Source organism: Lampris incognitus, chromosome 12, assembly GCF_029633865.1.
Source record: "Lampris incognitus isolate fLamInc1 chromosome 12, fLamInc1.hap2, whole genome shotgun sequence".
Taxonomy (NCBI): Eukaryota; Metazoa; Chordata; class Actinopteri; order Lampriformes; family Lampridae; genus Lampris; species Lampris incognitus.
The window spans coordinates 23352633-23374949 of NC_079222.1; the positions used below are offsets into that span (position 1 = coordinate 23352633).

At 41.2% G+C, this 22317-nt stretch overlaps 1 protein-coding gene across 1 annotated transcript in view; it reads right to left on the bottom strand.

Annotated features, from left to right (window-relative positions):
• Positions 1–22317, bottom strand: part of rgs3a (regulator of G protein signaling 3a) — a 177692-nt gene that overhangs the window by 146425 nt on the left and 8950 nt on the right. The window contains exons 5-8 of the mRNA XM_056290421.1: positions 20393–20432; positions 19596–19915; positions 17462–17539; positions 7507–7618 (exon numbers count right to left, since the gene is read on the bottom strand). Coding sequence (XP_056146396.1) covers positions 7507–7618; positions 17462–17539; positions 19596–19915; positions 20393–20432 — 550 coding nt within the window. The remainder of the gene's footprint in view (positions 1–7506; positions 7619–17461; positions 17540–19595; positions 19916–20392; positions 20433–22317) is intronic.

Here is a 22317-nt window from a genome sequence, read left to right on the forward strand (position 1 = left end):
GGTACATGATGTTGATGCCACCTGAAAGCTTTGTTAATAATGGAGGCATGAAAAGACATTCTACAGCTTACAAAGAACGCATCTCTGACAAGGTAGTAGTGGTGTATGTATATGACCAGGTAGTAGTGGTGTATGTATATGACCAGGTAGCAGTGGTGTATGTATACGACTAGGTAGTAGTGGTGTATGTATATGAGCAGGTAGTAGTGGTGTATGTATATGAGCAGGTAGTAGTGGTGTATGTATATGACCAGGTAGTAGTGGCGTATGTATATGACCAGGTAGTAGTGGTGTATGTATATGACCAGGTAGTAGTGGTGTATGTATCTGACCAGGTAGTAGTGGTGTATGTACATCACCAGGTAGTAGTGGTGTATGTATGTTGACAAGGTAGTGGTGGTGTATGTAGTATATGACCAGGCAGCAGTGGTGTATGTATATGACCAGGTAGTAGTGGTGTATGTATATGACCAGGTAGTAGTGGTGTATGCATATGACCGGGTAGTAGAATGGTGTATGTATATGACCAGGTAGTGGTGGTGTATGTATATGACCAGGTAGTGGTGGTGTATGTATATGACCAGGTAGTAGTGGTGTATGTATATGACCAGGTAGTGGTGGTGTATGTATATGACCAGGTAGTGGTGGTGTATGTATATGACCAGGTAGTAGTGGTGTGTATATATGAGCAGGTAGTAGTGTTGTATGTGTATGGCCAGGTAATGGTGGTGTATGTATATGACCAGGTAAAGGTGGTGTATGTATATGACCAGGTAGTAGTGGTGTACGTGTATGACCAGGTAGTAGTGGTGTATGTATATGACCAGGTAGTAGTGTTGTATGTATATGGCCAGGTAGTAGTGGTGTATGTATATGACTAGGTAGTAGTGGTGTATATATATGACCAGGTAGTAGTGTTGTATGTATATGGCCAGGTAATGGTGGGTGTATGTATATGAACAGGTAAAGGTGGTGTATGTATATGACCAGGTAGTAGTGGTGTATGTATCTGCTTAACGCATAATTATCTCTGTATCCACACAAAGAAAGTTCACAAAAGATTAAATAGAAAATGTTTGTTGCCTAAAAGATTCTGCTTTAGATATGATAAATTGCTCTCCTGATACTTTAGCACCTTGTCAGAGGTAGGTACTCAGCTCAGTGTGTCGGGGTAATTAGCCCCACAATGAGGCTTGATGATGTCATCAAATGAGCTTGATGATGTCATGGACGGCAGAGGTATGTGCATTATTCATAGCCTAAATGTTTAGCTGTATGATAAGGTTATGGAGCATTGACACTTGGTAATTTCCATAGTCCTATGGTGGTGTTTTGTGTGTGGTGTGTGTTTTGTTTGTGTGTGTGTGTGTGTGTGTGTGTGTGTGTGTGTGTGTGGTGTGCTGCGCCGCGGGTGTGTATGTTTGCAGCCTTTCTTTTTTCCCCACGCTCACCCTCAGTATTTATCAGGGTGACAGGGACACAGGAAGGCCCTTGTATTGCACTTGTATCATTTCACACACACATAAACACACATGTACTAACACGACCCCCCCTCCCTTCAAAACACACACACACACACACACACACACACACACACACACACACACACGACACACACAGCACACACACACACACACGTCTAACACACCCTTGCTGAAACAAACAAAATCCCCCGGCACCTCTTTCCTGAGTGACGCTGCTCTAATGAAATAACAATGACAGGCAACAGGGTGGAGATGCACCCTCATCTCATCACACACACACACACACACACACACACACACACACACACACACACACACACACACACACACACACACACACACACACACACACACACACACACACACACCACCTAAACACCCACCACTTTGTCTACCACCCCCTGGTGACTTCTATTGTTTTGTCAGAGCTGTAGGAAAGAAGGACACTGACGCAGCCCAGGGACCGGTCTATCTTGAACTAAGATAGTTTTTGTGGTAGGATAGGATGGTCAGAGCCACCCAGCGATGTTATCGGCGGTTGTGGCCCCTGCAACCAAATGTTCTCATGGTTTAGGTATATAAGTGCTAGCTACAGTATGTGGTCCTTTAGAACTGCTTTCATTGCAGTTTTACTTTATCTTCTACACAAGTGGAATCTTAATGTGCTCATCCTACTGAATTTGCATATCTTGAATAGACGGCCCCTATTTGGCTTTATACACTTTTGCTCGATGACAGTAGAGCTCGAGACCAAAGGAGAGCAATGCCTGGCTAAGTAAACTGGTCAGCTTGTCGGGCATGCTTCAGTTTACTTCTTACCAACTGGGTGAAGTTATTCAAGCATTCAGACAGATTTTCAATAGTTAGAGAGTCATTCATAATGTATGTAAATTATCTACATTTACTTTGGCCTGGTTGTACATGAAATATGGATTTTTTTTAATATATTCAAATATGAAAATACAATAACGGGGGAAAATGCTGGGTAAAAGGGAAAAATAGAGGAGAGGGGAAGAAATCAAGAATGAGTTTATAAGATACAGAATAAGTTGTGGAGGAGACAGAGCGACTTCTCATCCCCACTATTATTTTTCTTGAGCCATATCCTCAAATGGCCACAGCAAAATGGGCCAAAAATTCTCTTTTCTTGCATGAGTTTGTATCCTTTTTCCCTTGGCCTTATCCCAAGCACTATTCCAGGCCTTTCCCCTTTGTCCGACTCGTCTACTCTAAACATATGAACCTTATTTATTTAACTTTTCTAGGTTTTGTTTAACGCTTAAAACCAAACTATTCGCTGTGCGTTGCCTGAGGAGAAGTGTGTTTACACCTCAGTGAAATAAAAAGACAATACTACGGGATCAGCAACCACATTCATGAGTCAAAGCAGACACCTAAAATATATTGTCCTTCTAACTGTAAATTCATTTTGACTGTTGAGTTCTGTGCATGAGGGCAAGTAAGATTCAAAACTCTCTGGTGTACTGTACCTCCTCAACGACCCCGGCTAAAACCCCATCTGCAGATACTCGGAAAGAAATCGCAATTGCATACTGAAGACATTGTATAATAACTGTTGTATTATAAAATTGTTGTACATTCAATTAAATAAGTGGTAAATATAAGAAAGTTTTTAAGCAATGTCAGTGTCATATTCAGCACCACTCAGTCATCTGCTGAATGTTTGCTTTTGCATTATGGAAGTGCAAGCTCGGGTTTAATTCCCATTTTAGTTGGATGAGATACAAACCTTTCCCGAATAGGGGAAGCAGTTTTAAACTGGATCTCAAAACCCAAATAAGACCTCATGAACAAAATCCTCATCACTGCCGCCAACACATTTCTGAACATGTTGGACACTATCTGTTGCTGCAAAGCTATGTGGCACACAAGCCTGTTGATTAAAATTAGATATAATTTCACATGTTAATTCACGGTTTGTGAAAGAAACAAGATGGTGCCAACCGATGGTGACACGCTACAAGCTTCTCTTATTCTTTTTTTTTGGGGGGGGATGGATTTTCCCTCTTTTTCTCCCCAATCGCACATTGCCAATTACTGCACTCTTCTGGTCTCTGCTCCACCCCTCTGCCGACCTGGGAGGGCTGCAGACTACCAAATGCCTCCTCCGATACATGTGGAGTCGCCAGCCGCTTCTTTTCACTTGACAGTGAGGATTTTCGCCAGGGGGACGCAGCATGTGGGAGGATCACGCTATTCCCCCCAGTTCCCCTCCTCCCTAAACAGGTGCCCCAACCAACCAGAGGAGGCGCTAGTGCAGTGACCAGGACACATACAAATATGCGGCTTCCCACCCGCAGACATGGCCAATTATGTCCGTAAGGACGCCCAACCAAACCAGAGGTAAAACGGGGACTCGAGCCTGTGATCTCCATGTTGGTAGGCAACGGCATAGACCACTACACCACCCGGACGCCCTTTCTCTCTATCTTTTATTAGTTTTTGCATTAGTTGTTAGCTTTTTCACACATATCACATCTACAACGATCATTTATGACCGTCAGACCTTACTGGGCTTAAAATTAAATGTTCCAGACTTGTGCAAACCTCCGGAAGTACAAAAGACATTGTTTACAACCTTACGGTATCTTGGAGCACGAGCAACCAACGCCAAGCAAGGTGCAGATGTGTAACATGATCGGGGTCCTGGCTAGGCTACGGTTCTGCCCAATTTGACCTTCAGTCCTTAGCATTTTGCTCACTAATGTAAAATCTTTTGGCAACAAGCTAGATGAACTCCACTGCTGTAAAAGTGCCCAATGGGACATAAGGGATTACTGTGTATTCTGTTTCACTTAGACCTGGCTGACCTTGAACATCTCAGACAAGGCCATACAGCCTGACGGCTTCTCTGTGCACCAACTGGACTGTTTGTGTGAAACGATCAGCAAGATAAAAGGTGGGGGAGTATGTTTTCTGGTTAACAACTCATGGTGCACCGATGTGGAAGTAATCTCCCAGTACTGTTTGCCAGTGTTGGGACATCTTACAATCAAGTGTCGACCATTTTACCTACCAAGGGAATTCTCCACCGTCCTGTTAACTGCTTTTTACATTCCACTACAAGCCAACACTACAGTAGCCCTGGAAGAGCTCTACGGTACAATGAGCAGCTATGAGAATCAGCATCCACAGGCTACTTCCATTGTGGCGGGGGACTTCAATCACTACAGCCTCAAATCAGTGCTACCTAAATACTTCCAGTATGTCAGCTGTCCAACCAGTGGCGACAAGATCTTAGATCACTGCTACTCCACTACCAAGGGAGCCAACAGGTCTATTCTACGGCTTCATTTTGGGAAATTGGACCATTCAACTGTGCTCTTGCTAGCTGTTTACAAGCAAAAAGTTAAGCGCGAGAAACACACCTTGGGGACAGTACAGTGCTGATCTGTGGAAAATGAGCTCAAACTTCTGGGTTGTTTTGATTCAACGGACTGGTCGGTTTTCTGGAACCCTCTGAACCTAAACAAATATACCGATATAGTTACGGACTATCTTAAATTCTCTGTGGACATCTGTATTCCCACCCGTATCATCTGCTCCTATCCGAATCAGAAACCTTGGATTAACAGCGACATTTGGCTGAGACTAAAACAAAGGACTTCCGCTTTTAAAGCCGAGGACAAGGACAGCTAAAAGGAACCCAGGTACGGACTGAGGAAAACCATCAAGTCAGCCAAAAAAAAATACTGGGATAAACTAGAACAGGGGACTCCACACACATGTGGCAGGGACTGCAAACGATAATGGACTACAAATCCAACTCGGGGAATTTTGCCCTCACCACCGCTTCACTCCCGGATGACCTGAACAGGTTCTACGCCCACTTTGAGTGAATCGAGCCCACCAGACAATACACAGAACCTTGTTGGGCACTCACTCAACGAGGTAACACATCAGGTGAGAGAGGCTGACGTGAGTAACGTTTTTTGAGGGTATATTTGGAGATTTTTTACCCTTTTCCCCTCCCAATTGTATCTGGCCAATTACCCCACTCTTCCGAGCCGTCCCAATCTCTGCTCACTGCAGACTACCACATGCCTCCTCTGATACATGTGGAGTCGCCAGCCACTTCTTTTCACCTGACAGTAAGGCGATTCACCGGGGGGATGTAGCATGTGGAAGGATCACACTATTCCCCCCAGTTGCCACTCCCCCCGGAGCAGGCGCCCCGACCGACCACAGGAGGCGCTAGTGCAGCGACGGGGACACATACCCACATCCGGCTTCCCACCCACAGACACGGCCAATTATGTCTGTAGGGACGCCCGACCAAGCCAGAGGTAACAGGAGGATTTGAACCGCCGATCACCGTTTTGGTAGGCAACAGAATAAACCAGCACGCCACCCGGATGCCCGTGAGTAAGGTTTTTAAATCTGTCAAAGCACGCAAAGCCTTAAGACCTGCCCTAGCCACCTATCAAATGTTTTTACGGACATTTCTAAACTATCATTGTCACTATGTGTGGTTCCTAATTGCTTTAAGAAAACCCTTATTCTGCCTGTACCCCAAAAAAATCACCTATGTCCTGTCTTAATGACTACAGACCTGTTGCTTTGACCTCAGTAATAATGAAATGCTCTAAAAAATAACTTAAGACATATATAAATCTTAACATTCCTGCCAACCTTGAACCACTACAGTTTGCTTATCGGTCAAATAGATCTGTGGAAGATTCTGTATCACTGGCTCTGCCTACTGTGTTAAAACACCTTGAAGGAAAAAAAAACACCTACTATGTCAGATTGTTGTTTATTGACCATAGCTCTGTGTTTAATGCTATTGTACCATCTAGATTGTTGTTAAAGCTGAGGGACCTTGGTCTATGTAATTACTTCTGTAAGTGGTTATATGACTTTCTAACAGGCAGACTTCAGACAGTGAGAGCAGGTACCAGCTACTCATCAACCACAGTTCTCCACACAGAAGCACCACAGGATTGTTGTCTTAGTCCCTTACTCTAGCGTCTGTTCACACATGACTGAGTTACCAAATATCATAACAGCAGAGTAAAATTTGCAGATGACAACACAGTAACTGGACAGAGAAATGACAACAATGAAGATGCCTATAGGAAGGAGGTGAGGGACTAATCCATATGATATCAAGATAACAACTTCTCCCTAATTTGTTGATTTTAGAAAGTCCAAAAGCTTCAGACACCAGTTTATATCAATGATGTGATGTCCCTGTTGGAATTGTGAAGAACTTCAGATTTTTAGGTATTCAGATCTCAAACTCTCTCTCCTGGTCTCTAAAAACCAGTTGTGCCATTAGGAAGGCACAACAGAGACTACTTTCTAAGCTTAAAAATTTCAAAATGTCCACAAAAACCCTGCTCAATTTCTATCAGACTATCATAGAGAGCATCCTTACTGGAATGGCTACCTGACTGAACAGGACCACAAACAACTGGGAAGGATAGTAAAAACGGCTTCAAAGATCATAAGAACAGCAGGGCCACCGCTTCAGGACACTTACACCACCCATTGCAGAAGGAAGGCCCTAAGTATCGTGGAGGACACTGGCCACCCAGCACATGGTCCGTTCTCCCTCCTTGCCTCTGGACAACACTTACAGAGCATCAGAGCGCCGACCAGCCAGCCACCTCAAAGACAGTTTTTACCCCCAGGCCATCAGAATAATGAACAGTAGGTACCTTAAATAACTTTCACTGATTTATTATTTTATGGGATTTCTGATTTCTTATTTATCGTTTTTGCTATTATTTAACATTTCCTTATATGTAGTTTAGGGGCTGAGAGACCGCAACCACAAACGAGTTCCTCTTACTTTGTTCTCATATAAGAGCAAACTTAGGAGGTTTTAATTGAATGGCTATTACTGTTGCTGATAAAATGTTGAGAATGACTATGTGTCTCCTAAATTTGTTTAACTTTTTCTGAGTGGTCCAACTCTTTCATGCAATCGTAGTGATTGGAGACATGTGTGTCAGTGGCAGTCTGGAGACATGTGTGTCAGTGGCAGTCTACCTACCATCCTGCAGTCGTAGCTGTCGCAGGAAAAGGGGGCTCTGAAGCACATTACACCTGCCTGGTTCATCTTCTCTGGTTACCAGCATCAGGTCAGTGTATACAAACACTGTCACCTGGAGGGTGGAAGGGATGAAGGTTGGGAGGACAAGGGGAAAAAGAGGAAAATAAGGAGGAGGCAAGGGAACATGTGGTGAGGGAAGGAGGTAGAAAAAAGGCAGAAAGAGAGGAATGAGATAAGACACAGGAGACAAGGAGAGAGGGAGAAATAAATAAAGAGTGCACAGGATAAAGTAAGTAGAGGGAGAGGAAGGGGAGAGAGAAAGAAAATTTTAAAATATTCCACAAAAACAATGCATTTCTTTCCATTCTGCACACTCTGACTAGTGTTACATTATGCCTGAAGAACAACAGGCTCATATGGAAATGCAACATAGAAATACACACACACACACACACACACACACACACACATAAAAATGCAAACATTTATTCATCAACACAAACATCCACACACACCCTAACATTAACACTTAACGTTGCCCCCCGAAAGATACCCTCCCCTTCCTAACAGTATAGTACAAAAAATGCATCACAAACACACAAACACACACACACACACACACATATCTCACCTCACATCCTCCTCTCAAATGATAATAAAACTTGAAAGATATCTCTTTGCATGACTGCACTAACACACTGACTTATTCATAGGCTTGTCTCCCCTCTTCCCTACCTTACTAATGGAGACCAGATGATAGTTCCTCTTAATTCCCACCTGAACACAAATAACTGAAATCAACTTTATTTACGTGGACAATAAATGTATCTGAATTGATCTTCATATTGTATGCGACAGTATGTATTTAAAGAATTTGGAAGATACACCAGGCCTATTTAGATAGATCGTTTCATTAGCCACACGACCAAGGCCGGTGGAATTTGTTTTCGGTACACGTTAAACTCTGCAGCACAATACATCCATGGACAACAGCAGACACTCCACATATCATGAACAATACAGTCACACAATAGCAGCAACAAACGTATTACGCACAACAATTAGATGAATTGTAGTATGCATGCCAGGGGTGTGTGAGGAGGTGACTATAGGGAGGAATTCAGAGTCCAAATAGCTAGGGGGAAAGTGAGTATGTAGAGATTCAGCTGAGGGGAATGGGTTGCCTATGATTTTGTATGCCTTGTTGACAATCCACTGCAGTTTTTTCCATGTTTGACTGTGTGTCGCCTTACCACACTGTAATAGAAAATGGTATGATGGACTCAATAATGGCTGAGTAAAAGAGAAAGAGAAGTTCATGTTTGATTCAGTATTTTTTAAGCTGCCTAAGAAAGTATAGTAGTTGTTGAGCTTTTGCAATGATGTCTTCAGTGTTAATTTTCCACTTCAGTTTATTGCTGATGTATGTTCCAAGGAATTGAAATGAGTCAATGGTGGTGATGGGGTCTCTGTTCATTTGTATGGGTGTTTTAGGATTCGGCATGCATCGAAAGTCAATAATGAGTTCTTGGGATTTGGCTGTATTAAGCACAAGGTCATCGTTTGTGCACCAAGTGACAGCTTGGTCTACTTCAGTGTGGTACTGGGTTTCATCATTGTTGGAGATGAGGCCTAAAATGGTTGTGTCATCTTCGTATTTTATTATTTTCACAGAACTGTCTGTCGATGTAACATGGGTGGTGTAAAGTGAGAAGAGCCAGGTAGAGAGAACAAAGCCCTGAGGAACACCTGCACTGAGAGTAAGAGGATGTGAGGTTAGGTTATTAACCTTCATCCTCTGTGGCCTGTTCCAGAGGAAGTTCCGAATCCAGTGGCATATGGCTGGGTCAATGTTCATATCTAAGAGTATGGTAAAGAGTTTGAGTGGGTTGATGGAGTTGAAGACGGAACTAAAGTCTATGAATGGGATGCATGTGTAGGCATTTGGTGATTCCAGGTGTTACAGGGCATGGTGGAGGGCTATGCTAACTGCATCTTCAACAGATCGGTGGCTTGATAGGCAAATTGATAAGGGCCCATCATTGGGGAGGTGCAAGATTTCAAGTATGACAGAATGATATGTTCAAATGCTTTCATGGCCACAGATATTTGGGCAACTGGTCTGAAGTCATTTAGGCAGGTGCTCTTTGAGGACTTTGGCACAGGAATGACGGTAGAGAGTTTGAAGCAATGTGGGACTGTACATTGGATTTAGAAAGGTGTTAAATATGATGGAAAATATTGGGGCCAATTGTGCTGCACAGTGGCTCAACAAAGCAGGACTGACGTCATCTGGCCCTGCTGCTTTACTAATGTTCAGCTTCTTGAATGTAGCTCTCACCTCATCCTCCTGGATGCAGAAGGGTGGCATTGGAGTGGGAGTAGGGGGGATGGCTGGTGGAATAGTCTTTTCAAACCTTGCATAAAACTAATTTAATTTGTCTGGGAGGTTATGGTCATTGTCGGGAGGGGAGCAGAGGCAATTTTTATAATTGTCATTTCCTTAAGATTTTTTTCATATTAATCTGGAGTTACTGGAAGAGAATTGTTCCAAATTTGTTGCATAGCCGGACTTTGCTTTTCTTATTACAGGAAGCAACTTGCTTGGCTGATCTGTATTAATCCCTGTTTCCATTTTTGTACGCTCTGTTCTTTTCTTTGTGCAGGAGGTGTAATTCTTTGGAGAACCGGGTTCTCTTTTATTGCCCTACAATATCACTGTTTTGGTAGGGATGCACATTTCCTCACAGAACTTGATGTATGACAGCACTGTGTCAGTGAGTTCAGGTAGTCGCAAGCTGCACTATATAAATTCCAATTAGTGCATTCAAAGCACCTTCAAAGCATTTCAAAGGCATCCATGGACCAGGACCTGACAGATTTGGATGTTTTCTTAAGGGATTTAAGCTTTTGTCTGTATTTTGGGATGAGGAGTCACACAGTGTGGTCAGACTTCCCCAGTGGAGCCCTCGCGAATGCATGGTAAGCATTCAAAATTGAGATGTAGCAGTGATCCAACGTTTTGTTTTCTCTGCTATGGCACGTGACTTGTTGCTTATAGTTCAGGAGTTCGAGGGACAGGTTCATATGGTTGAAATCACCAAACACTAGGGCTGTCCCGAATACCATTTTTTGGGCTCCGAAGCTTCAGTAGTAATACTTGGAGCTTCTGGGTGGGGGGCACATTACTCTGGAAGGTGTCAGCCAGACATTTCTCTGTTGTTGAATGAGATGGGTGGCATAGCGGTGCAACACGTGTCTTTCAGTTTAATTAAAGATATTAATTGTTAAGGATTCTGTTATTCTGCAGTATTGTTGTTTGTATTGTTATCTGCGAATAAAAATAAAAAAAATTCCAAAAGGTTTGGTGTGTTTTATGTAATCCCGAGTGATTTGGTTGAATGAGGGCCTATCGATGCACTTTTTGTGACAACAGCTTGTGACATTTTTTTCTTATCATAGATAAATTATAGATCTACATAAAGACGTATTATAATAGACTGTGAATCCCAGACAACGCCCGAGAAAGCGCAGTGCAGTGCAGAAACAGCATACTAGCGCCGACAAATTCAAGATTTGAGATTTATAAGATTTATATCTATTTATAATTTCTTTATTGTCATTTCTCAGTACTCACATACGTTGAACTGAAATTTGTCCTCCGCATTTAACCCTTCCTATACATTACCAGTAGTGGGCGGGGCCAACTCCAGTTCCAGATTCCGTCAGCTATTAGCCTAAGTCTATAAGGTTTTACAACCTGAACCCAACAAGTCAAACAGAGATACAAAACACGCTTATTTCTGTTTTGTTTTTTGTTTTGTTTTTTCTCCCTTTCTTCGCCCAACTGTGTCCGGCCAATTACCCCCTCTGCTGATCCAGACTACCACATGCCTCCTCCAATACATGTGGAGTCACCAGCTGCTTCTTTTCACCTGACAGTGAGGAGTTTCGCCAGGGGGACATAGCGCGTGGGAGGATCACACTATTCCCCATAGTCAGTGCCGTGTATCGAGAGAGTACGGTGTATAGAGGGAGTCTTTGATCTTTGCGACACGCGCTGTGATTGGCTGTATGTTTGACAACATAGTGGGGTTGTATATTCAAGTACAGTCATCTGTAGCCTCAGTGAACCCACAATAAAAGGTAAAACAACAAAGATCGCCATTTAAAAACAGACCACATATCATCACTGTCAGGGAAAACACCCTGTCTACATGTACAGATGTTGGTTGTTTAAATATTTGTTTTACCTCTATCCAAGCGACAAGCCAGATTTGCCAAACTGCTCTGACAGACACTGTAAGATGGACAGGGCACAGCAAAGACCATCTGACAAGGTAAATTAAGAAACTGGAAGGGACATTTTTCTCTTTTCAGTAATAGGAAAGTGGAGGACCTTTGTCCATGTTTAAACACACTTGCATGACCTATTTGTCACCACATATATATCTGTTCTTTAAAATGTTACAGGCTGTTTTTGACTTTGTCGTTCTGCCTTTGCTGGAGGCCTTGTTTGATTTTTACCTTACTTTATTTATTTTTTTCCACTGTCAAGCTTTTTCTCATTCCATCTCGCTCTCTCTGTCTCTTCCTGTCTGTCTATCACAAACACAAACCAGAATATCAAGCATGCAAATGAAACTATGCCCCTAAAAAAACTGATTTAATGAAATATTACTTTCTTACAGGCTCCACTTTTGATATTCTATCTCTCCATCCTCTACTCTCCCATCAATCAACATAACTTTTCTACATTTAAAGATCAAATTAATTCTAACATTTACAAACAAATAGGACTTGTTTTAACAGGCTTGGAAAGGACCTCAGAGCAGAAAATGTTAAATTCCATAATTGCAGGAGCTCTGTGTGTATGTGTGTGTGTGAGAGAGACAATGAGAGCTAAAATCCCCCAACTCATCCAAATGGCACCTCCCCATGTCCATAAACATACACTTTCCTAATCCAGATCACTGCCAATGTACTCTTGTAGCATGCTTGCACGAACACACACACACGCTCATTAACACACACACACACACACACACACACACACACACACACACACACACACACACACACACACACACACACACACACACACACACGCCTCAATCACATGTTTCCTTTGGTCAACATTATTACAATGACTTGCCAGATTGGTTTCCTTCATTCCAAACAAGAACTCCCATAGCATGAAACCTTAAAAATATGTATGTTTCCAAAAACTCTTCAACTCGGGACTGGGTCATGCACGTCTACTGGATGTCAGAGAATTTTCCGCTCTCCCGATCTTTCTGTCTGAGGATGTCTTACTGAACTTATAAGAGTGGAATGGCGCTCAATTTTTTTCCTGTGACAGTTTTGAGTTTTGCAGCGTAGGCATAATTCAGTGGGAATGTTTTGCAGTGGATTCCGAGCAATCCACATTCAGCATTGTGTTTACCAGAAATGTCTTCGAAGTTGGGGTCACTGACCGTCACTGATTCAAAAAAAAAAAAGAGCAAACAATGGCTTCTAGATGAATGGAATTTTAAGAGGCAGAGGTCAGCAGTCATTCAGCTCTGTACAGCAGGCCTAATGCTCCTGCTTACTCCTCCACTATCATATTATGATAGCTGTTTTGTTACAACAAACCCATCGACCATCTAGCAGGCTGATTGGAGACCTTTACCGTCTATACTACCTATTTCCCCCACTAACCAAATATCTAAGAAAATCTGTGACTTAAATAGTTAGGCCTTGCTACAAGGGGGACTCAAACAGGGCAATAATTGACAGACCAAAATAATAAACTCAAATTTTCATGAATTAATCAGCTAAATGATGCACGTCCTACAAACACCAAGGTGACAAATGAAGAAACTATGTAGGTAAACTTATAAGCGGAAAATTGAAGACCTTCATGAACAATGTGTTACATTAACGTTAGGATTTCTAAGGTTGAGGCCATAAAAGGAAGAACGTTTTTTTTCTATAAACATGGAATGAACAAGAAATAATATGTTAGAGAGGAGGAATCCCCTGATATACAGAATGTCCTTTGGCCCTCGAATAAAATGGCAAAAAAATGTAACAGGGTTGAAGCTGCACAAGGGAATTTCCACCCACTGGTGGCAGACACGTCATGTCACTTAAATGACGTAAGTCAAACAATCGTGGCTCATGGCCTCTATTTTTTTTTTCATTTGTGTGTAACCAACAAAATCAAAGTAATTGAATTCAATTTAAATAGTAAAAATAAAAATAAAATACCAAATGCGTAAAAATACCATAAACATTCGATAAATACTAGCTTATAATTACATAAAATATATCACTTCCTGTGCACCAGTAAAAATGAAAGTAAACTAATACTTTTTTGCAAAAGTTTAGATTGTAAAAAGTTGCAGGTGCAAATTTTCACCATGGAGCGGCAGACAGCAGCCTCAGTTCTGCTTTCTCTAGTACTTTTTCTGTTTTTGTTTATTTCAGATCTCACTCTCTGACAGAGGTGCACAACCCGGCTTCAAAAATTAAAAGTCCTGCCACATTTTTGTTCCACCCATGCACTACACCAGCTGAATTTAATTAGCACAACTCTTCAACCAGGCAATCACCATGAAATCACCTTGTTGAGTGAATGGCTAGAACAAATACATGGTAGGACTTTTCCTTTCTGAAGCCTAGGTGTCCACCTCTGCTCTCTGATCACATTTGCAGAAAAGAACTTTTAAACCTCTGACTATCCACTGGTCAAACTTTTTTACAGTTTTTCATTGAAACGGAGCGTTTTACCGAACTTTTAGTTGGAGGAGCAGAAGCTCTGTATGGGCTTTGCTACAGCCAGCAATGGGGGAAGCAAGCCAGAGCGCTCTTTAAACTGCAACAGCGGGGATTTTGAACTGTACTCCGTCAATCCCCCTGGCAAACATCCACTCTCTGGTCAACAAGATGGATAAACTGCTGCTCCTCAGCAGAACAAACATGGATTTTCCCAGATCTGGTGCGCTGTGCCGCACTGAAACCTGGCTTGGTGAGCATATTACAGACAGTTCACTCCATCTGACACACTTCCAACTCCTCCGAGTGGACCGTGAAATGGAGCCTCTTCTTGTCTGTGAATGTTCTCATTCATCCAGGTCATGGTTATCCAAAGGAGTTGAATCAAGTGCAACTGGACTTGGTATATCCGTGAAGACATTTCGCCTCTCATCCAAGAGGCTTCCTCAGTTCGTGCCTTTCTGACTAGACCAAGCTAGTCTGACTGGCTGGTGATGAGACTCAGTATTTATCCTCTTGGGAGTCATTGTCAGAGCTATAGATGTCCATGGCTCTTTGTGTCCCGATGTTTACCAACGCCCGTCGCTAACAGAGCCATAGATGAGAGCCACTCATATCTATGGCTATATTTGATCTGGCAAAGAAATTATGCTGGATGCCCTTCCGGATGCAACCCTCCTCATTTATTCGGGCTTGGGACTGGCACAAAGAATGCACTGGCTTGTGCATCCCCAGTGGCTGGGACACAATGATACTTGACCTCATCCGGGATGGTGACAAGTCTGCATACATATGGGAGGTTGAACAGCTGGCCCTCTGGTGCAGTTATAATGTGGAGCTGAATACACTCAAAACTGTGGTGATAGCAGTGGACTTCAGGAGTCCCCCCGCCCCCCTCACCATACTCAACACCACTGTGTCTGCTGTGGAAACCTTCAGGTTTCTGGGATCCACAGGTGGGCATCCAACACAGACACAATCATCAAAAAGGCCCAGCAGAGGATGTACTTTACCCATCAGCTCAAGAAGTTCAACCTGCCTCAGGAACTGCTGATTCTGTTCTACTCTGCAATAATCAGTTCTGTTCTCTACACATCTATCACTGTCTGGTTTGGATTGGCCACCAAACAGAACAGAAACAGACTTCAATGGACAGTCAGGATTGCCTAAAAAAATTATTGGTGCCAACCTGCCCTCTATTCAGGACTTATACATCTCCAGAGTCGGGAAATGGGCAGGTAACATCACTGCAGACCCATCACACCCTGGTCACAACCTATTCCAACACCTCCCCTCTTGTAGGCGCTACAGAGCACAAGACACAGGCTGTCACTCTGACGAACATTTAACGTTGTCATAATACATCTAAGCATGCTGTATATACTGTATATTGTACGTATACATGCATATTCTGTCATGGCCACCTACCTCATTTATATAAGTAACCTGCTAACTTATTTAGTCCAGCATTTTTGCACTCTGCACCATTGTACTATGGTCTTCCTGTTTTACCTGTATATAGTCATTCCTTGTATACATTCCTGAAGATTGTTGTTTTTGTTATTCTATGTAAATACATTGACAGTCACTAAACTGGGGTCAAATTCCATTTAGTATGTGTAAACATACATAGCCAAATAAAGATTATTCTTATTCTGATTCGTATTCTGTGTTTGAGTTAAATATTTTGTATATCAATGAATGGTGCCATGCATTGCAATGCATTTTCATTGTATCATCTTGACACATTTTCTCCAACAAGTGGTGACAAATGTATTGTTATAATAAGGTGTAAAGATTTTTTTAATCTCACAGCCACTGTGAGATGTATGAATTTGAAATAATAGGAAATGATACAGCGAAATGCAGGCTAAAAGAAAGTGAAAGAGATTAGAAAGATGGTGATAAAGACAAACACTTTCAGTCACGCTCTATACCCACATAATCCAATCTAGATTGGTCACAGATTAAAGAACCCAATTCTAGAAAAAAAAAAGAAACAGGGACAAAATAGGAAAATATACAAAATGTAGCCACAACTTGCATTTTAGGATTTCATCTGTTTAAAGATTTAATACAGTTCTTGAGTTGAATAAGATAATTAAAATATTAACTATTGACAGTTACTCTGATTTCAAAGATATCAAGTCAATGCCTTGTCATCTTTCTGGATCTGTATCAGTGGCGGCTGGAACTAAAAAAAATTTTTTTTGGGGGGAGTGCAATTTCCGTTGGCACAGCACACCTGACAGCTACTTTAATGTCCACAAAGTCACAGTGTTATTAAGAAGGACAATGGTGGATGATTGACAGTCAAGACGAGGCGTCGTGGTGGGTGTGAACATGATTGACAGCCATGAGAATTGTCCAATCACATTAGGTCAAACAACATTATAACAATACCAACTCGATGCCAATAAAAGTGGGAGTGTCTGGAGTGCACAGAAGTGCGCCCCATGGAAAATTTAAAGAAACAATGAGACAGCACCATCAGGTCTCCTGCTTGCCGAAAGTTTGAGAGCTTACATAAGGTAACGTTTGGCCGCACCCCTAAACCCAGCAAGTATATGTATTCAGACAGAAATCAACCAAATACCATTTGGAACCAATATTTAATTGCTGCTGACAGGTGCTCACAGACTGAAAAACATTTGGTATTTATTGGCATTATACAACTAAATTATCTTTAACATGTTTAAGTAAATTTCATCTCTTGATGTTTGAAGGGAGCGGCACCCCAGCGCCCTGTACTGGCCAGCCACCACTGAACTGTATCCATCAGTACTTTGAATGGTACTGAATTTTAAAGGTTTCATATAATAAGCCATTTTATCAGAATAAAAAAATGCACAACATATATAGATAGATAGATCACATTTATTTTGGCACCAACAAAGAAAACACTTATGCAGCATGGTCACATGAAAAATAATAAATATTTCAAGAAACCTTTTGCTGTTGGTCAGTGCTGATATTCAGAGATTTTCACATGACTACATGATGTACATGAATGACTATGAATTGTCATCATGTACGTATGTAATGAAAGATGGGTACATTTAGAAATAAAAAACACCATAACTCAGCCACACACACACACACACACACACACACACACACACACACACACACACACACACACATATTTAGTGTACTGACATATTAACACCAATATTTCAGAAATGTGTTTTACCTTGAGAGAGTGGTGCTTGCTCTCATGTAGAATCATCTCCTCAGATATGATGAGTGTTCGGCTGCACAGGTCCAGGGGCTGGTCACAGATGATAACCAGATTAAATAAACAGATTGCAAATACACACAGCCAAACCAGAGATACAATTTGTAATTATTGGAAAAGAATCATGGATAAATCCTCTGTAAGCCGAAATAATAATTCAAACATCGGATAATCATCAATGATCACTAGTACACAGTCATATCTACTGGATTATCCATGATAAAATATTTTGCCCAGTATCTTTGGTTACTCATAAACATAGTAAAACATTCTTTGGAGAAAATTCAAAAATCATTGTTGCCCGTTTGATATCGATAGAGGAGATGAGATAAAATTACCAAATCCATTTTAGCTCCGAAGTCCATACAATCTACTCAAGAACAGACTGTTAGTTCAACAAGGTGTGAAGTAGCTACTGACTCTAAAAAGACTGTCAGTTACTGCAAATAGTGGTAGCGTTAAGCATTACAATATGTGTGGGGTCTCAATATGACGAGGCTGGGTTGTGAAGAGGCGGCGAGGGGGAGAAGGAAGCCACTTCCTCTCAACAAACAGAAAATGTGACAGAGTGTCATTCTATAGAAGTGTGTTGGCGTACGTATGTGTGTGCATGCGTGTGGGTGCATGTGTCAGGGTGTGTGTGCTCTCAAATGCATGCCTCCTGTGGCAAGTATGGTTGACGCCATTTCAAAACAAACTAACAGGAAATACAATTACAAACAAGTGTTCCATTCTGCAATTTTCTGTTGCGACACTGACCAAAAGAAAATGGATTGTAGGTTGAAGTGAAATATGAAATGCCTATATCAGACAAAAAAAAACTTGCAGTATGTCCAATTATAACTACTCTTATCCAATTATGCTCAACATCAGTCATTCGCTTGTATTCAACAATTCGAGTGTGCATGCACATACAATTACACATATATTTATTTTATAGTCATGTAAGACTTAACAGGTCTGGACAAACTTATCAAAGATCCTGACTTTGAACAAGGGCTACTTCAAGTCATTTTGCATTTTAGGCAAAACGGTATGGTCATCACCATTCAAACGTTTATAAATTCAAGGATGAAAAAAGTCAATCCATTTGCAACAACTGATGGAATTATGATGGAATTATCTCACACTGAGCAAGCACATGCATTCTTTTACATACAGAAATCCACACATGCACATGCATGCACACACATACATGAAAATACACACATTTGTTTGCACAGATCACATGCTGAAATGGCCCACTGCTGCATATTTCGGTCAGTCAAAGGAAGTGGCTTCCTTCCCTGCCTACTTTCCTTTTAAGACTTGACAAACAGTCATACTGAGAGACCCCATGCACAGCTCAGTTTTCCCACAGTCAAGTCTACCTGCTAACATTCTTTACTTATTCCACTGCCACTGTTACCTTCAGCAGAGCTGTTTTAGCAACTTTTTATACAAATTTGGTAGCTCGAACCACAGAAATGTAGGCAGTTGTCTTACAATAAGTCACCAACTCAAACAAGTAGTGTACTCTAAATTTCAGTATTAACACACGTCATTTTGGGGAAAGCAATATTAGGATGAAAACATGTAGTATTAATGCTCATACACATATTTCCCCTTGATAACTTACATCAGTATTGGTTTTCAGGGTTGGTCAAGTCAAGTCAATTTTATTTGTACAGCCCAATTTCACAAATTACAAATTTGACTCAAGGGGCTTTACAGCAACACAACATCCTGTCCTTAGACCCTCGCATCGGATAAGGGTTATCATTCTTCATTCAACCCACTCAGCTTGGTGTTGATTTGAACTATTAAGATCATTTTACAAAAAAAAAACAAAAAAAAACAAGATAATTTTAACATTGCATTTGTGGCTGCAAAGGCAAGATCAGGAGTAAAATAAAATCTGTTATTTGGGTTGGAAATCCTAAAATGTATATATTGTTTATCATGGCTTCTCAAATGAAAAAAGAAAAACATTGGAATGTGCAAAAAACAACTCGAACAAGTGATGAACATTAAAAAGCACCATGCAAAAGACAAGGCACAAAAACAAGACACAGAACAGAAACAAATGTTCACACACAAACTCACTTACCTGAACAAAGATAGGGAAGATGAGTATTTTGGGTGCCACTTTGACATAGCCATAGTTGGCGTGGGGTGTGTGGGAGCGAACAATGGTGCAGTTCTGGTAATTGGCAAAGTTGGCATTCTGTGATTGGTAGCTGGGTGGACTGGCAGTGGTGGTATTGGTGGTGGTTTTTAATGTCTTGGAGTTTGCAGAGCGACGTAAGAAGGATGTACGGCTAGCGAGAACCCCCCCTCCGCCAACCCCACCAGTCCCTGAAAAGGCACCAACACCACCACCCTGGGGCTGTGGCACAGTAGTTTGTCTTGTGGGGTACAACCTGGCAGCTGTAGTGGGGGGGGGGGGGGGGGGGGAGAGACAGAGAGAGAGACAGAGAGAGAGACAGAGAGACAGAGAGAGAGACAGAGAGAGAGAGAACAATATGTGAATTCAATGAGAGAAGAAAGAGGAGAAAAATATACGATGGCTTTCTTTTTTAAAAATCTAAAAATTATAATTACTCCTGCAAAACATAGCCATGTTGTGTAATTAGCTCTAATACTGTTGGGACAATATAAGTAACTTGAAATTAATGACAAACTGCATGTTATTTCATTAAATTTGATGGGTCTTTTTGTTCGTTTTTTTTTTTTGCAGTCCTAAATGAAAAGGGAATTTGAAAATATTACATAAGCGCAAATATCCATAAATTGAGAAAAATCAATGGATCATTTCACAATATTTTGCTACACAAAATCATCACGGAGTTCAATACAACATCCATTAGCTGTCTAAATATTAACAAAAAAAAATACATGTATTACCTAGTGTGCCCTGGTTATCTTGGTAGACAGGCCTCAAAATCTGGAAGCAGAATGATATGGATATGAATGGGACGGTTGTGACTCAGAAATCTCACATTGTCTACTTATTCAATGCTATTGTCTACTTATTCAATGCTATCCCACAGATGGTCAAAACAGAGGAATTAATATGACACTGAATGTTTAAACAGTGGCGTGAGTGGTGGTCTTAAACAGTTGATGGAACAAATATTATGCAATTTTATAAACTTTGTCACTTGACAAAACTACAGTTTTATACTGTACAGCCTGTTTAATGTGCTGGTGTACAGTAGGGAGCCAGAGCCCTGGGAGTCGACACACACCGATTACATTCAAACTCTATCTATGACATGTCTTGATGCATGGTCAATAATCCAGGTAAGAACGTCAAAGAAGGTTGAATCAGTTCATCTGGATACAATGTTTATTGAGTTACGTTTCATCACTCAATGAATGGAAAGTTGTATCCAGATGAACTGATTCAACCTTCTTTGATCTATCTATGACAGACTTCCACAATGGCATCCTTACATCCTCTGACATGGGAAGGGCAAGAACTGTCATATGACATGATTCTTTGTATTTCCATTTATAAGGATCCTCAAAAAAACTGAGAATGTATGAGTTAGTCAATACCGCTTCAATCAGCTAATAAGGCTGTTGAGATGCAATCAGGGAACTGTTTAAGATTACAATAAATTTTGTCCATCCTGTATATATACACATTGTCCTCCTTGCTTTATATACATGTGTATATTTGTCAGAGTCTGAAAGCCAATAATATCATCTGTAAGGTTGTTGTTTTTTTTTTCTACGTCTTACTGTCCAGTTTGATTTCTGCTTTGACTTCACCTCTGATCTCTACTCTAATGGCTGATAGTTGTCATAGATAACCACAATCTACCGATCGAGGAGAGACAGATAGCCTTCAACACCTTGTTGTCCAGAAAACAAGGACGCTAAAAGCTGAAAAGACACACAAAATCATACAGCACTAGTGTGAATGCACACATACATATATAAGCTTATATGCACACATGCAAACACACTTATAGGGAACATATAAGAATCACTGGTAGTTTCACATCATCCATCCATCCATTTTCCAAGCTGCTTATCCTAATTAGGATGCTGGAGCCTATCCCAGCAGTCATTGAGTGGAATGCAGGGAAACACCCTGGTCAGGTCGCCAGTTCATCACAGGGCCAACCCCATTCACACCTAGGGACAATTTAGCTAGTCCATTTCACCTGATCTACATGTCTTTGGACTGTGGGAGGATAACGGAGAACCCGGAGGAAACCCTCGCAGACACGGGGAGAACGTGCAAACTTCATACAGAGGATGACCCGGGAGAACTCCTAAGGTTGGACTACCCCAGGGTTCGAACCCAGAACCTTCTTGCTGTGAGGCAACAGTGCTAACCACTGGGCCACCGTGCCGCCAGTTTCACATCAGTGCACTAGATTTTCAAGAATACTATGAAAACAAGTATAAAAACAATTTATGACTTGGTTTCAGAAAAATAATACTTAATACTAGATTTAATGATATTTTATGATGGATACGTTTTTGCATTGTTTACTATCAAAGCAGTTGACTTCAAATCAACATAGTGTGTCAGTGTGTTGTGTTTTCACAGCTCCTTTAGCATAATCAACATATGATGAATTCATTTGCAGCAATTCTGCTGTTTATTAACGGAATTTTGCTTGATTTGTTACCATATTACTGCAATCATTTTTCAGAGACGACTGCATACTTTTCACATCCTTACTGATAGATTGTTTTCTTATTCATTGCTTTTCTTTCCAAAGTCTTTGTCTTTAAATATGTTTCTCCCCTTTTCCCCCATCTTACATTTTAAACTTCATCTTATTTTGTGTTGCTGTTAAGCCTACTGA